The sequence below is a fragment of the Capsicum annuum genome, chromosome 3 (genome assembly GCF_002878395.1).
Source record: "Capsicum annuum cultivar UCD-10X-F1 chromosome 3, UCD10Xv1.1, whole genome shotgun sequence".
NCBI classification, from domain to species: domain Eukaryota; kingdom Viridiplantae; phylum Streptophyta; class Magnoliopsida; order Solanales; family Solanaceae; genus Capsicum; species Capsicum annuum.
Window position 1 is genome coordinate 246,931,692 of NC_061113.1, and position 18,011 is coordinate 246,949,702.

Below are 18,011 nucleotides of genomic sequence, written 5' to 3' on the forward strand. Positions count from 1 at the left end.
TCGTTGATGCTTCCGTTTATGTTGTTCACATATAATTTGTCCCCCTCGGTCATGTTTTCCCTCAAGATTATCTCGGCTACGGGAATGAAGATTGTCTTTGAATTGTCCACCTTCGCATACCTCTTCCTGAATATTTCTCCAAATCTATGTGCAATTGAATTGAAAACGGCTGCCACTGGATACTCTCTTTGTCGCGCAACATTGAGTTAAGCGACTCGGCGATGTTTGAGGTCATGATGTTGAATCGATTACCTAGAAAGTGAGCTCGACTCCACTTTTCAAATCCTACTTAATGCTTGAGGCAAGTTGCTGCGCTGGGGCATCTTTCTTTAAGGGCGTTGAAGTAGTCATTAAATTCTTCCAACGTGTACGCCTTGGCCGTATGGTAGTACAAATAGAGAGAATCGGAACAATGGTGATTTATTTGAAGATTTTCGCCGAGATGCCTCACACAAACACCGTGATGCGCAAGTGGATAATGCCTTGCGAGGCCGTTGGCTATACTTACATGTCTGTCGGAGATAATGCACAGCTCTGGTTCGTCGACGACAAAGGCCTTAAGCTTCTCGAAGAAGAAGCCCCACGACGCATCGTTCTCCTTATCCACCACATAATACGCTAAGGGATAGATATGATTCTGCGTAACTTGAGCGACAGTGGACAGCATCACGCCCTCGTACTTGTTGGACAAATGTGTGTCATCAACGGTAACGACCTTTCTCATGTGTGCATATCCACGGATGGAAGCCCTAAAGGCCATAAAGTAGTAAATAAGCCTGCCATATTCCTCTTCGACCCTGAGGGAATTAATAGACCCGAGGTTGAGACCATCGAAAATATATGAAATGCGGGAAGCACTGCATATCCATGCTCGGGCGTACCTCAAACTATGTTCTTCGCAATGACGCCTGCCATCCAACACTTTCAATAGCTCGGCCTACAATGTAGCTCCCTAAATACGATCCTCTCGATCTCTTTTGGGCTTGAACCTTTGTTGTCGATGAAAAATTTCAAAATAAGTGAGGCAATGACCTCCACGGTGACATTTTTGTGCTTTCCCGTGACATGATCAATGCCATAAGTATGCTCTCCCACGTACTTATGGACGTGAAACCAACCCAATTCTTCGATAGCACATGCGTGCACCATCCACCGCCAAGTACGATCTACGCACCTCCCCCTCAAGTATTTCTTACTACTCTTCAGAGTTGTGTAATTGAACGATATTTTCACCGACGCCTGCTTCAACAAAAGTTTTAATGTTTTCTTATCCTTGAATGTTTGTCCTAAAAAAAGGTTGGTCCCGTCCGAGAAAGAGTGGCTTCTTTGTGGTTCGAGTTGCCCGTCCTCACCTCCTCCACACTCCTCTTCTTCATAATATTCACTATTATCCCATTCATTACAGCCCATGAAATCGTATTCCTTTGACGTATCATCCACATTCGGGGGTGGGGGTGAGGGTGAGGGTGAGGGTGGGGTTGATGTGGAAGCTTCTTTCCGGAACCTTTCAAAAACTTTAACCCGCAATATAGGTCTGGAGTTATCAGAATCAATGCAAAGCATATATAATTCTACGTGTCTATCATTCCTTATGAACGTTGGATGGATTTGCCCCCTCCCGTTCATCAAATAACTAATTAACACCTTGTTTTGATCACAACTTAAGTCACCGCTCTCCATTACGCTTTAACCATGTCGGCGTATGAACCGTTGCGATGAAGGGTATGAACCGTTGCGATGAAGGGCAATGGACACTGTCTCCTTAGACGCGGTTTTCCAAACCCAACATTTAGGACTCTCCTCCCATTTACCAGATATTATACCACCAACAACCACGTAATCTATAATAGACATAATATACCTTGATAATAGTATTCAATAGACTTGAATAGTGGTTTATACGCCTAGACTTAATAGACTGAAGTCGTCGTCTTCCTAGCTGCTGACCGTACAGTGCACGATTGACCCTTTTCCGATGACCACCGAAACAATCCGATGAATTTCAGCTTACAAACAACCTAAGGAGTATTGAAATGTTGTTATTGACCCAAGAATTGATTTCGAAATGTGGGACTGAATTTCGAGCTTTTTGTATGAAAATGAAAGAAAAATTGGAGCTAAAAATAATCGAAAAAAGCTTATAAGAATGGAGATAATGTCACTTTTCGATGGATGCCAGAAAATTCAACAAAAAATGGTCGAAAAATTGAGAAAATGGCGTCAAAATAGGGTGGTTGCTAGTGGATTGGTTGAGAAGATTTGGGATTTTTTTTTAATTATTTATCCAATATTTATATTTTTCAAGATGGACTAAAGTGTAGTTTTAACAAAATCAGAGCTGAAATGGGAAAAGGGGCTAAAGTGTAGATTTTGTAAGTTGAGTGTTAGATTTGCATTTTATTTTTGTGGTCCCATAAAAGTGTTCATTCTTCAAATTAAAAAAACTTGGTGGATAAATGTCAAAAAAGGTTTGGGAAGTGGACTTTTGGCCAAACTTCCCCGAGATTCAGAGGTTTATCTGTCACGACCCGATTTCTCAAGTCGTGATGGCGCCTACTTTAACCCACAAGTAGGCAAGCCAAGCCATAGTCCGAAATGATAGGTAACGTGCTAACAGGCAGAGACCAAATAGAAGATCACGTATAATGATCACAACAACAATAATAAGTGAAAACTAAGAAGGGAACATATATAATCTATCAAAATAAGAGAAAGAAAAGGTCCAAATGTACAAACGAATCCCTCTCAAAACCTGATAAGGTCAGTACTGGAGCCACTACTAACAGATACCCAGAGTACTAGACAAAAATTTAAAATATACACAACATATACAGGCGGTCTCGAGTGCAAAAGACTAACTAGAGTAGATAGAGGAGGATCAGCCTCAGACGACAACAAACTCACCCTGCTCTGAATCAGTACTGGAAGGTAGAAATCACGTCAACATCGACTGCTAGTACCCGGATCTACATCAGGAAAAAAGATGCAGAAGTGTAGTATGAGTACCAAAGCAACGGGTACTTAGTAGGCATCATCGACCGACTGAACTCAATACAGAAAAGGTATAACTACAGTGCGAGGGCATAATCTGAGCCATCAGTAAAAAAGGATGGGAAGGTAAACAACTACTAAGCTACGCAAATGTTGTAAAAGAAAAAATATAAGAGATACAGAAAATAAATAACACAGTAATAACAGAAAAATCAAACATAATCTAACTGGGACCTCATAAGCTCGCTAGGCACACTGAAGAAGACAATTAACCCAACCGTGCCCCATAAGCCGGTGGGACACACAAGTAATGAAAATAAACATAAATAATCTGTAATTGAGATGATCCCAAGAAATTGTAGTAGTCATCCAGATGTTCACCGGACTTGACCCGGCACCAATGGGTAGTAACGAGATGGCAAACACCGAACTTGAATCGAAAGTGATAAATAATAACAAGAAGACACGTGCCGAATTTGAATCGGATATAGTGGGTAATAACCATACGCCACATATATATAACTCATAGTCAGATGCCGGACTCGAATCGGAATTCAGAGGAACCATAACCATAATTAGATGTCGAACTCGAACCGGACTCATAGTAACAATAATAATCAAATGCCGAACTCGAACCGAAACTCATAGTAACAATAATAATCAAATGTCGAACTCGAACCGAAACTCATAGTAACCATACCCAACGATAATATTAAAATTCATACCATACCATAACAATGTCAACGTCTAAATAATCATCCGCCAATCTTAATTAAAAAGGAATAGATACAAGATTTTGCAATTTAGTTTCACGTCCTAAAGTTATAGATGTTATATTATATTAAAAGATAATATTTCAATATTTACTAGAATGGGTCCTAATCCGAATAAATAGGGCATGTTATATATCAAATGGTGCGCAACTGTTTCGATAAATAAGCTCAATCTAAAGGTAGAGTAAACCTAGCCTACCTGAACGCCAAAGCTAAAATGTCTTTTCGCGAAGCCTCCGAATAATACCCCACTAAAAGTCGAGCTTGGATCCTTTGTAGCTAATGAAACCCTCAGAATCGTAAACAACCTCAACAACAATAAACTTGTTATAATCACATGAGCTGATTTACTAATATCCCAAGATCCATCATAATGTATCTACGGAAGAAGTCAAGGTTTAAGCATATGCAAGGTAGAAGTAGACGTTACACTTCTAGCACTAGTCTGAAAATAATGGACGTGAATCCTACTACTAATAACACTTTAAAAAACAAAAGAACCTAAATACTTCACTAGGTTTTTTATAGAAAGAGTATACTGCACACTATCCATCAAATATCTTGGCTATTAAAGGAAACTTTTCACAGAGAGACTTTGACTTTACCAAATCTCAACTAAAGTTATTTCTCCCATTTGTGGCTAATGTACCAACACATGTCATTTTAACACAATACTAAATTATGTACATTTAATCTACTCCCACGTGGTATCTCACATACCCTATTAGTTAAAATACAATAAGTACTTACTCAGATATTGCATAAATTGATGGTAAAATAAATATAATATTTTAAATATATTATAATAAATAGAAAATTATTTTAAATAAAATCTCAATTATATAATAATAATATTTTAATATTTTTAAATTCATTATCTTTGTTTAAAATATTAATAAATTATAAAAATTTATTATAAAGTGATATAAATATATCATTCCTTAAAGAATTTTATATTTATCGAAAATATTCTAGAAGGGTATTAAATTATATTTCTACCAAATGTCAAATTAAACTAAATAATTCACAATATATTAGATATCATCAAAATTAATCCAACGAACTATATGGGAACTGAACTATGAGTCTCAGCAAATCATAAATAATTTGGGACAGCTATATAAAATCTCTAAATATCAAGAATATATGAAAATACAGAAAAATAATCATAAGGGTCATTACGTTATTATTCAAGCAAGTACAATACATCTAGACATAAAGCTAATTATAGGAAAAGCTATGGATACATTAAATGGAGTAGTAATTAATTGTTTTTAAAAAATGTTGGGCGGGGGTGTGCGTGTGAGATAAGTTTATGCGAATTTAAAGATTATATAAGGTGGAGCATTATTTTTAATTATGCTGAGACAGGAAGGAGTTTGGAGAGTATCAAACAATTTTTAATCTTATATTAAATAAATTTATTTTATTTAAAAAGTATTTGAATGATCGATTAAAGTTAAAAATCATAATCAAAATGTCAATCGAATTCTTTTTGAAAAATTATATACTTTAATATGAATACCTGCGCTATCCTAAACTAGTTTAAATAATTACCGTCTATCATTACCCTTGAGGATTGGCTGATGTATCTTTCTTGTTTTCATACAATTAGACAAAAGATATTCCAATTATTTGTTATACTTCCTTGATTCCAACTTGCATGTATGTTGTGTTGGGATGCTACTGGAAATTGTGGAAGAACTAATGATATTGAGATACGGTTACCATTAAGAAAAATACAGCCTGGTGTACTACAATTTTTATTATATACAGTATACGAAAAAGGGTTCCACCACACAAGAATTTATGGTACACAACATTTTGTTATATTTCTACAAAAGGTTATTTTCAAGATTTACCTCTTAACCTTCTAGTCATATGACATCTTTATCAGTTACTTCAAAAAAAATTTTGCTACCCTTACCATTACGATTTATATTAATCTGAAATTTAGAAGTAGGTTTTGTTACCATCTTCTAATTGTATACAGAAAAGAAAGAAGGTATAAGATGCTTTATATTACTATGCTTCAATTCAAGTAGGAATTGATATATTACAAGGTATAATGATTTTCACTTGGGGGGTTTTTGGATTAACTAATTTTTTGACTTATTAGCTAAAAGTTGGTAGCAATCAACTTTTGCCTTTTAGCATTTATTTTTTTTTGGGTACTTTTTAAGTTTAAAGTGAAGTGCTTAAAAATATCTTTTAATTAATTTTTAAGTGACTTATTATCTTTTTTTTTTTTTGTACTTTTTAAGTTTAAAGTAAAGTGCTTAAAAATATCTTTTACTTTTGTCACACACCATAAAAAATTAAGTCATTAAAAAATTAAAACACTTAAAAAAAATTAATTCAAATACCATGTTACAAGCATCAAAATATACGAGGAAGATGTATGATGATGCTCGAAGAGACTAGACACTCTGCTAGTACCTATATAATCAATAGTTTTTTGGGGGGGAGGGAGGGGGGGGCAATGACCTTCTGGACTTCTGTAATATGTCGGTTTAGTAAGTTGGACACTTCTATTTACATGTTTGTCATCTGGACCCTTAAACCCATTAAAAAACAACATTTTGCACTTTTTGATCATTGATCTTGCCTACGTGGCACTGAAATAGTGACTAGGACAAAGAGAATATAGCCACTTGCCTAAGGATGCGAGTGGGATCAATTTTTGACCAATTTTACATTAAAATAATTTAAAAAATATTAAAATTAACAAAAAATAAAAAGGGTCCTTTTTTTCCCTCCATCTTTTTTAATTTAAAAATATTTTTAAAAATTTTAAAATATTTTTAAAATTTTAAAAATAATTTAAAAATATTTTTAAAAATTAAAATATATATATATATTTTTTTCCCTCCCCACCCCAGCCCGTCCCCACACCCCACTCTGCCCCATCCCACCTCACCCCCAGCCTCCCACCCCACCCCAACACCCGTCCAACCCTTCCTCACCCCCACCCCAACACCCGTCCAACCCTTCCTCACCCCTACCCCAGCCCGTCCCCAACCCCCACACCCTACCAGCCCCATCCCACCCCACCCCCAGCCCTTTCCAGCCCCTCTACCCTACCTCAGCCTCATCCCCACCCCCCACACCTCACCATCCTCGTCCAGCCCCTCCCCACCCCCACACCCCTCCCATCCCCATCCCCACCCCCAACCCTTTCAAACCCCGACACTCTTCCAGCCCCCCACCATCACCACTACCACCTTTACTTTTTACTTTTTATTTTTTATTTAATTTTTTCTCAATTCAATTCTTTTCATTTTTTTTGAATAAATATTTAAATTTGAAATCTTTTTTTTATTGGATTAAAATTTAAATTTGAATTGAAAGTGATCGATAGTGAATATTGAAAAAAATTAGTGAATTTCACTTGAAAAAAAATTAAAATTTTTGTGAATTTTGTAAAGATACTCAAATTTAAAAATCAAAAATTTATTATGTTTGCATATATGAATTTTTATAGTTAAAATTTTAAATTAGTTGGAGAAGAATTTTAATTATTTGGAATGAATTTGATGTTTAATTTGTGAGTAAAAATAAAAACATGATTATTCAAATTTTTCTACAATTATAAATTCTTCTTACTTAATTAAATTAATTTTAATGTTTAATTTGTTATTTAGCATTTTAAAAATGACTTGAAATTTAATGTAATACTTTTTTTAATTTTTAAATTTTTTTTATTGTTTAAATTTTTTAATTTTTTTAATTTTTTTAAAATGACGCGGCAGATGAGGCAGGCGTGGCAGCTGATGCATGGAGAGTGTGTTACACTCATCAAAAAATGGTTTAAAATATTATTTTTTGGTGGATTCAGGTGTCTAAATGACAAACATGTAAGTTGAAGTATCCAACTTACAAAACCAACATAGTACAAGAGTTCAAAAGGTCATTTTGCCTTCTTCTTTTTTTGTAACAGTAAAACTGTAAAAGAAAAGGCAATGAATGAGCATGTTTTACCTTTTGAACTTACCCAACTCTTAATCCTTGTGACCAATGTTTCAACAGCTTCAACCTTGCAAGTGTCTTAACTTCTTATGAACTTGTACATATGTATTAAGAATAATTGTACGTTGGTTGTTATCGTCTAAAAGTGGACTCAAATTAAAAGTGATGTGCTAAAATTTGAAGTTAATGAATTTAAAAGACGTCACATAAAGTATGTGGTCTTATGTGTAGATACTCAATTATAATTTCTAATTTAATTATGAGCTAAATTAGAAATACAAAACTTGTGCAATTATAAATATAGGACTAGGATTTTTTTCCCTGATACCTGTCGTTTGAAAGAGAGTGGCTCACATCTTTGTTTGAATTCGTGTTTTTAAAGATAAAGGTGTAAGGCAATACGTTTTACCTGATATGGAGCGGGCGTAAGTCCCTAGGCGATGGGGCTTAAGCCCCTGAATCTTTTAACTTTTAACATTTCATAAACTAACATACTTAGAAATAAATATTTTTAAACGAGATAAATCACCAAAAGAGTAAATCTACATCATAATTATTAAAAATAAGTAATGTATCTAAAACTGCTTTAGCAAAAAAACTAACCAAAGTCACCTAATACAATAAATATAGAAAGTCAACATTTCATTAATAAACTATGCTATGTCAACTAAAACACAAATTTGTCTAAAAAACAGTACATAATTAATCAACTTCACCATTCCTTTACTCGATCAATATATTTATGCACCCTTACCAGTTAACACATATTATATTTTAAAAGAAAGTAAAAAGGGTAAAATTTTAGTTAGTATGTGACCTGGAAAGAACTAAAATAAATGAAATGAACTAGGAAAATGAAAGTGTATTGGCTAGTATCTTCATTGAAAGTGTATTACCTAGTACCTTCTTGAGTAGCGGCGCTATCAACACTCATGGGCAAATATGTTTAAAAATATGACTTTTAAATTTTTTTTTACTTTTGAATTGAATATTTAAATATTTACAATCATACATTTTAATACTAAGTTTTAATTAAAAATTTATTTATAAATTTTTTTAGGCTTACGTCCCAAATAGTAGGGCATACACTTTTCTATACTTTTACCTCCCATAATGTCTAGGGAAAATTTTATTATGGGCCTTACATGCCATGTAATAGTTATTTAAGGCATCTATTTTTTTGACAAGTGTGTTTTTTCGAATCCCACCTAGACGGTTTTCTTTATCTTACCCTCTTCTTCATATTTTTTTACCTTTTCAATGTGATTAATTTTTTATTTTATTTATTGAATTTTTTATTTTTTTTTTGCTTTTTTCGTTTGGGTTATTTACTGTTTTCTTTTTTCTTTACATTTTGTTTGTAACTCTTTTCGTGCACCTGATGCTGAGTAGTTTGAATTTTTTTTTTTCCTCCTAATTTTTATTTGCAGATCTTTGTAATTAAATCAAATTTAAAAGTATATTTTCTATTTTAATTTATTTTTGTTACTATATTTTAAGTCTATTTTTTAAAAAATATCTCTTTCATTTTTCAAAAATATTTTAATTTCAACTTTTCACATGACATATTTTCAAAAAAAAATTAAAGAATCTTTTAAATGTATTCCACATATTTCAATTTAAGATCAATTAAAAGATATTTTAATTTATTTTTTAGTGTCTATTAATGAAGTGACAATTCTAAAGTTGTAAGAAAAAAATATTTAAAAAATTAGAATTAATATTTCAGTTTATTTAGTATCCAATCTATCTAAATTCGATCTAATTCTTGGCCCTACCTGCTTTAAATGATTTTGCTATACAAGAAATGTCCTCAATGATAAAAGCATATAGAATGATTTTTTATTTCTAAATATTAGAGACCCCTTTAATAATATTGCACCATAACAAATAATATCATATAAACTCACGAAGAATAAATTTATCACTTATGAAATTCAATTTTAAATTTTTAGTATTCTCCTGCAAAAAAAGACACAATAAAAATTAGAAATTGCTATCATGGCGAGTGATCAAAGAACTTAATGCGTTTACAAGTATGTGAAAATAATAAATAAGAGAAAATAAAAAAGAAGCAAAAAGAAAACTTCGGTTTATTTAATATCGCAACATGAGAAAAAAATAATTTAAAAAAAGGCAAAAAAGAAAAGAAAATTAAAGGAAATAGTAAATACAACTTAACCCCAAAAACGAGAAAAACAAAAAATTATTTGTTCGCCAAAAAAAAGTTATTTCACTTTATAAATTAAATTTATTTTCAATTTATGTGAGAGAATGAGATGAAAAAAACTTGTTTTTACTTTTCAAATTAATTTTAAATATTATTTATAATTCTTATGACTGATCACTATTATTTTTACTAAAATAAAATAAATTTTTTTAGAAAAACAAAAATTTCTCATGATCAAACACCCTTAAAAGAAAAAAAATAAGGCATAGAAAAGAGAAGAATTCAAGGAAATGAAAGTGGAAAAGAGAGTGTGCTGTAGTGGGTCCTACAAAAACATTTTTTATCCTCACACAATTTATGTTAGTTGGACGTCAACCGTGATAAAATTTTCCCAATGCCTAGGTGTGTTTTGTCTGCACATTGCCCCATAAACATCTTTTTAAACACTGATTTGGATAACCAATATGGAGAACATGTATTCAGATAGGCTTCCGCCTCTAGTATTATATTCTTGATGATTGAGGTGATAATCCTTTGATAAAAACAACGGTCTCCTTCCCCAGCACATCCAGCTGTAGCTTAAAGCAGCTTGAATCTCAGTCTCTTCGACAAGAGAAACTGAATAGCTTCATCAGGACCTGCATAGAAGTAGAATCAAGTTCATCAAAGAACAGTACACATGGAGCAGACTGTCGTGCCTTGGCAAAGAAGAATCTTGACATGTGCAGATTCTTTGAATGCTTCGATGATGCAGAAGAAACAGACTATATATATACTTGAAAAGCCTCGTGTTTGAAGATGAAGAGTGCTCTCCACCACGTAAAAGGGTTATGGTTGGACGAGCTCGCAGCACTATGTGGGAGCTAAGATGAAGAAGAGCTTGAGCTAGATCAGGACGAGGAGGAATATGCATGCATATGAAGAGTCAGCTGAGGCAGGAGCTGATCTTCATTGTTAAGTTATATCCCACACGCACCACCTCAACCTTTGTATGAGTCTTTAAAAGTTTTTATTGTCTGAAACAGTAATATTAATCTAAGTTTACTTATCAAAAGGAACGAATCACTGATGAGATGACTACTACAAGTGTTGCCCAACTGCCCAGCTATCTTGTCCAAAAGAAGGGATTAGACAAGCTCATATACTTAGGATGATATATGCAGAAGAGGGATATATACATGTTATGTAGTGTTATGAACTCGGCCAAAGCGAACGATAGTTTTGGAAAATTAGCAAACTAAATGTCAGTGAATTCTAGTTAAATACCAATAGGGTAGGGAAAAATGGGTATTGAATGTTGCTGAATCATCTCTGTTTCTTCTGGCTTTTCACCACCTTCTCTGTATCAGTCGATCTCCCTCTCATCCCCTTCTTCTATAATGTCTATCGTGTCACTGCTTTATCCTCGGTACTGTTGCCTCTTGTTATATCTTTAGTTTTATCAAAGAGATATTCCATGTTCCTTATTGTAATTGTAGGAGCAGTGTTTGTTACATATAGAGTGAGAAGAGTACAAGAATCTTTGAAGCGGGAAGGGAAGACACTGCGGACACTGGACAGCATAGCTTAAAAAATAATAGATTGTATATGCAACGTCAAAGAATATAAGTTAGAGGAATGATCTGCTACGTATCTTACATTTTTACAAGCGATTCCATATTGCATCAGAGTGAATTTTGTTCTATTTTTTTGAGCTAGGTAACTAGGATCGGAGTGATATTAGTTAACTGCTAACTTAAGATTTTGTTTAATGAAGAATAGCAGGCTGCGCTTGTTGCCTAGCTGAACTAAATAATTTCAGATTTAGCATATGGTGACCATTAATGTTTATGCAAAGAGAGAAAAAGTACTCTTGTTGAATTGAGTGATTAACAACATACAAGGGATCTCTTTGTATATGAGTTTGAGCTGATGTTGTTAATGATTTTCATTGTTAGCATGGACTACAGCAAGTGATATCCATGTGAAACAAGAAAAAAGAGAAGGGAAAAACTCTTGTAAAATAGTGCTGACAACATACAAGCGATGCAAGTTAAAACTGACCAACTGCTGCTTTTCTATAAAGGATAAAGGAATTTTAAATGCAATCGGTGTATGTGAATTTTTAACTAAAATCCACTGATAGGGTAAACCTTTTTTTACACCCTCCTGTGAATTTAAAGTTTATTAAAGGTAAATTTTGAAGAATTTAAGTTTTGTGCATTGTCGATGTACAAAATATTCTACGTTGAGATAAATTTGACCTGCTATTGCAGGTTACCCAATTTTAAAAAGAAAAAATTATAAAAAATTGAGTAACCTGCAATAACAGGTCAGATTTACATAGTGTAGAATATTTATATAGTAACAATGCACAAAATCTAAACTCAATTTTGAAACATTAATTTTATTTTTTTAAAAGATAAGCTATAAATAAGGAAAATAACACTACATTTATCTTCACCTAACTAATAATGAACTTGTTTATCAAAAATATAAAATATTCCTACTTGTTTTTTTGTTTTCATCATCATTGACCATTTTACAATTTACATGTTTTGTTTCTCTAACACAATTGAAACATTTAGGGGTCGTTTGGTAGTGTATTAAAATATTAATGCATGTATTAGTTTAATGTGTATTAATAGTACCTTGTTTGGTATACCTTTTTATCCTATGTATAACTAATGCAAGCACTAGTTATACACTCTATTGTGTATTGAGGTGTGTATTACTAATACCTTAAAATTCATAGCATTAGCAATGCAATGAATCTAATGCATGCATTAACATGCTTAAAGACTCTATTACCCCTCCAAAAAAAATTTGCATCCTTTCCAACATATATATTGAGGGTATTATGTAAAAAAATATTTTTTTTAAAAAAATTACGTAATTCATATTTTTTTTAATACATCGAATAAAATACTGCATAAGAAAATACAAGCATAACTAACACAAGCATTACTAATACACTATGTTTTGCATTATTCTTATGCACTCTACCAAATGACCCCTTAGCATCATATACCTTAGGGAAGTAGTCACCATTGTTGTTATTAAGAGTAAGAAATTATTTTTAAACCGTTAATCCAACATACAAAATTATTTGCGATAATTCTTTCAGTTGACAATCAAATTAAAGCGAAAACAACTTTTTTTCAGCATATTAATATTAGAAAGATCGTAATTTATAAAAATTTTCGTATAGTTTTTGAACATTTAAATTTTATATTTAAAATATTAAATTATCTAATTTAATTTAACTTTGAAAATTAATCAACTTCACTCTCATAAAGTAAAATGTGACAAGCAAAAATGAACGAATGAACAAACACATAGAGCTTAGGAAAGAGGGAGAAATGGGATAGAAATAAATAAGAAGAGCTTGAAGGTAGAGATGAGTGAAGGGGGAGAGGAAATTGAGGAGATGAGTATTTATTACCAAATAACAATTACTAAAAATAGCTTATCGTTTAAAGAAAATAAATTAATATTTTAAAATTTATCTTTAATAAGCTTTAAATTTACATAAACATGTAAAAACAAGTTTACACCATCAGTGAATTTTAGTCAATCTCTATTTGATTGTTTAGAGATTGATTTTACTAGAAAGTTTTCAAAAGTAATATGCGAGATTTTCCTTTTTTTCGACTCTCAATTGAAATTTGAGGCAAGCTAGTATTTTTTTAAAGAAAAAAGGAGGATAGATGTCACGCAAAGATAACAGATTGAATTTAGTGTAATATGGAGGAATTACAAGTCTGATATATTTAATTGATTAGATAATTATTTGATCACAGATATTTGGGGGTAATTGGCAGGACTAACAACACTCTCCAATTCACTTACTTTTTTATTTTTTGTTTTAATTTATTTAAATTCCAATTATTTTAAATTATTTTATTTTTTCAATATTTTGAGAATATATCTATTTTTTATTTATTTTGTGTTTAATTTTTTTCATTTAGCATAATTTAGTTAGTATTTCAATTTTTAAATGAAGTAGAATTCATTGTTGAATAAGATTATAAACTTAGGTTTTCCTTCTTCTTTTTTAATCGTATTTATGTACTTATATTGAAATTTGACATAAGGCTATTAATTTTTTAAAAATTTAAACTTATGTTATCTTTTCAGTACCAATTTATTTATTTTACTAGTATTAATTTAATATTTCACATTGCAATATATTAATATTTCTGTTAGAATTGATAGATTATCTTTTTGAAAAATATTTTAATAATTTTATGATATTATATTAATAATATTAATTTGATTTTCAAATATGCATTTGATGATGATGTTAAAAATTATGTATTTTAAGTTCTTATGATTAATTTAGTTAAAACATACTAATTTGAAAAATATAAATCAATGATATTTAGAAGAACATATGTTTATTACTCCTAATTAATATATTTTGAAAGAAATTATATATAGTATTTTATTTAATATCATTTATAAAAGTTCTTATTTGTCTAATATAAATTTTTAGTTTTTGATAAATTAACTTTTATTTAAAAAATTTAATTTAACTTGTATTTACATTATAATTATACTTTTGTAAACAAAAAGATTATTATAATTATTAGATTGTGTAATTACTTAGCTGGAAATTATTAGTCTAATCTATATCTATAATCTATAATCTATATCTATATCTATAATCAATATCTATAATATATTAATCTATAATCTATATCTATAATCTATAATATATTAAAAGTGTGAAAACCCTTAAAAAGGTGATTTGAACTTTTTGTCCTTCATTAAAATACTCTGCAGTAGACAAAACCGTCTTTTTACTACAATTTTAAATTTTATATTTACTAAAATAATTATGTCTATAAGATGCAGTTTATTATATTCTGATGTCTCCTTTCTTTATTTTTGGTATCATTATTTATTTTTGGTATTTCTATTTAATTTAATAAATTTGCGTTATTAATGTTAACATTAAGAGTGAAAGATCCTTTCTTTATTTTAGTCACGCCTATAGACTTAAATTTTTAAAAAATGGAAAAAATCTAAGTTCCCTTTTAAGTCAATTTTCCATACACAAAAAGGGAAAAAAAATAAAAAGAAGAATGAATGAAAAAATCTCAATATATATTTCTACTCTTTAGTTTAATTCCTTTTTAGCTTCCACAAAAGATGGAAATAGAATTCTTTTAGCAATTATAAGCAAAAGTATATAAAATTATAGAAGATTACGTAAATATGCAACATTAAAATAGACTTTACTAATTTTTAGCCAAAGATTGACTATATCAATTATATCCAAATCTTTATTATTATATTAGCAGAACTCTATTAAACAAATATTTTATCTATCGTATCTATAATAGTAATATATTAAAAGTATTTACTACAAACATACGGTACTTTTTTGATTTCTAGCCTTCATTATCATCATTTTTTTTATTATATATGGATACATGTTACTATCTACAAATATTAATAGAGGATTTCTCCTTCTGATAATTTCCTGTGTTTCTCTTTCAATTATAAATTTTTTATTCAGAAATTGGACAAAACAAGCATGTGATCGCTGAATGAAGTAATTAAAAAATCAAAGGTTTATCTCTTTCTTTTTTCAACTATTTTTACAGAGTTTATTTCTTTAATTTCTTCTTTCAACTATTTTGACGGGCATAGTGTTTCTCTTTTTGATAGTGCACAATATTTGTATTTTTAGGTTGATATTCTCAATGATGAATCGATCATTCGATATTATTTTTATAATTTTGTGAAAAATCAAGTTTTTCATGATCGTCAATTGTATTCAGTACAAATTTTGCATTAAATCCTTAATCATTGATTATATGGATATTCAATCTTGATCATGTTTTCAACTTTTCAAATATCTGATGTCCTATTTCAGACGGGCTATACCAATCTCACATGAAAAAGAACACTCGATTATTTTTTACATCTACAAAAGGATTTTGTCGGTATGATGAAATCTTACACCTCTCTTGAGGTAATTTTATTTCTATTCACCTATGTCTATAAATTACTCTTCTTTTTTTTTTTTGAAAAAAGACTTCTTTATCATCTCTGTGCAGGTGAATATTGTATTTATAGGCTTTTAATTTTACTTTGTCATCTAATCTATAACTATATTATTTATAGAAATAGTGTTTACCTTTCGAAAGATTTTTTTGGTCATATTGAAGTTCCTTGGTTATCTATTTTTGTTGTTGTATTTAAAATATGCTTGCATATTTTTCGTTTTCTTTGAAGTTTGAAAGAAATTACGCATAAGTTATGCAATTTAAACGATAAACAAAAAGTTTTAAGTGCAAAATATTTATATTTATTGTATGTGTCAAGTTAATTAACAAATAAAGATGAACGAAAAAGTAAGCAAGACTTTAAAATCAATTACATTTTACTAAAGAATAACTAAGTATTAGCGAAGTCCTAGCCTATAAAAAGTTCTAAAGATTAGATCATAGTTTATGTTACGGACCTTAAGAAAAATAAATAAATTTGTACTTACCAAATGACTTTAGGCCTTAGGGTTTAATAATCAAACTTTAGTTGATAAGAGCCTTGAACTTCATCACAGTTCACGCATTCTTTTAAAATTGGGATTTAATTTTAATATTAAAAATTTTAAAAATATCATAAATTGCTTTGCAGGAAAAACAAACTGTGGAAGTCCTACAGTTTCGTGCCACTATTTTGGACAAAGTAGTCGATATTAAGAGTCCTAACACTTCCATATAAGAGTCTCATTTCTAACATTACTGCAGGAGTTTCTTTTTATTCCCAACTGTATAGATTAATTACTTCAATTTTGTTATAAATTTACACTTCGTCAAAGAATCACAATATTGAAATTTTGTAGTGGTTCAAGTGGTAAATATATGTCAGTTAAATACGATAAAAAAACAGTCTAGGAGTCATAGGATTCCTGCAAAGTTTAAAATGTGTAACTAAAAATTTCGTCAAAGTATAGGTATTTTTCGCACCTTTTTCCCTTAATAAAATTATGAAATTCATTTTTATATAAGATAAAATTTTAATTAATTTAGAAGTGTTAAATATTATGATTTTTCATCTTAAACTAATAAAGACGTTAGAAAACTACGTGTAGAACACAATTACATCATATCTATTTTTATTTTTTTTGGCTTTATGGTGATGTGTTGGAGTTTTTTCTATTCATCCTTGAATAATAATTCAATGGCGTGAAGCGAGTAATTATAGTTGCTTCACATGTTTCTTATTATGGAGGTTATAATTTTGTATTGAAAATGAACAAAGAGCGAGATGAGTATGTCATTTTCAAATCGATTGATAAATAGTCTTATCTCTTCTGATAGATTGAAAGAGAGATACTTCAAAAATATTAACAAAGGACTCTTACGAAGGTATGAAGAACCATCAAGCTAAGATTGTAGCAAAGGTTGATAAGATCCCTTATTGGCTCAAATTAATACTACACTTAAAGTTATGCAAGTCTTCTCAAACTTTATCATGAAAATAACGAGGATCCAAGATAAGGATTGTCACCGCGCGCAGCTATGATCGTAATATGACAAGGACATTGAAGTCATCATTGATAAGAAGATCGTCTGTGCAAATAGTAAGAAGCCAAACACAGAGTATTTGATCATATCGAAGGGTTTGACTGCGCAAGAAGCTACATAGGAGAAAGAAAGAGACTTGTAGGAATTCGGAGACCAAATTCAAGCTTACTTGGGGAGTATTTGTGCAAAAGCAATCACAATAATAGATGGGGAGAGTGTCACAACTCACTCAATACTCTTTAAACTGTATTTCATATTAGATAAAATTATAATTTAATTAATTTTCTAATATTTAAATTTTTTCAAAGAAATTAAAATTTAGGTGATTAATTTTTTCCTTATGAGAAGTATGTAATATACTAGATTCACAAAAGAAAAGTTATAAAATAACATTTACGTAAGTAAATGCTTCAACAGCCTTTCTACCTTACCTCTAAGATAGTAGCATAAATTGCATATACTCTACCCTCTGCAGATTTCACTGTCTGAAATACACTAGGCATATCGTTGTATATTGTTAGAATTTATATTTTTAATCAATATTTAAGTTTATAATTTATCCGATAAGTGTTAAAATATTTCTAT

General features: G+C 30.5%; 1 protein-coding gene across 1 annotated transcript; it reads right to left on the reverse strand.

The window, feature by feature from the left end:
- Positions 1–289: 289 nt before the first annotated feature.
- Positions 290–1,680, reverse strand: LOC124896879. The gene is made up of 2 exons (XM_047408743.1): positions 1,033–1,680; positions 290–937 (listed from the first exon to the last, which is right to left on the reverse strand). The coding sequence occupies exons 1-2, from the start codon at positions 1,678–1,680 to the stop codon at positions 290–292; spliced, it is 1,296 nt and encodes a 431-aa protein (XP_047264699.1).
- Positions 1,681–18,011: the final 16,331 nt, after the last annotated feature.

Coding starts and splice junctions, on each gene's coding strand:
- LOC124896879 (XM_047408743.1), bottom strand. CDS start 1,680: ATGGAGAGCGGTGACTTAAGTTGTGATCAAAACAAGGTGTTAATTAGT. Junction 938..1,032: donor ACAAAAATGTCACCGTGGAG/GTCATTGCCTCA, acceptor GCTACATTGTAG/GCCGAGCTATTGAAAGTGTT.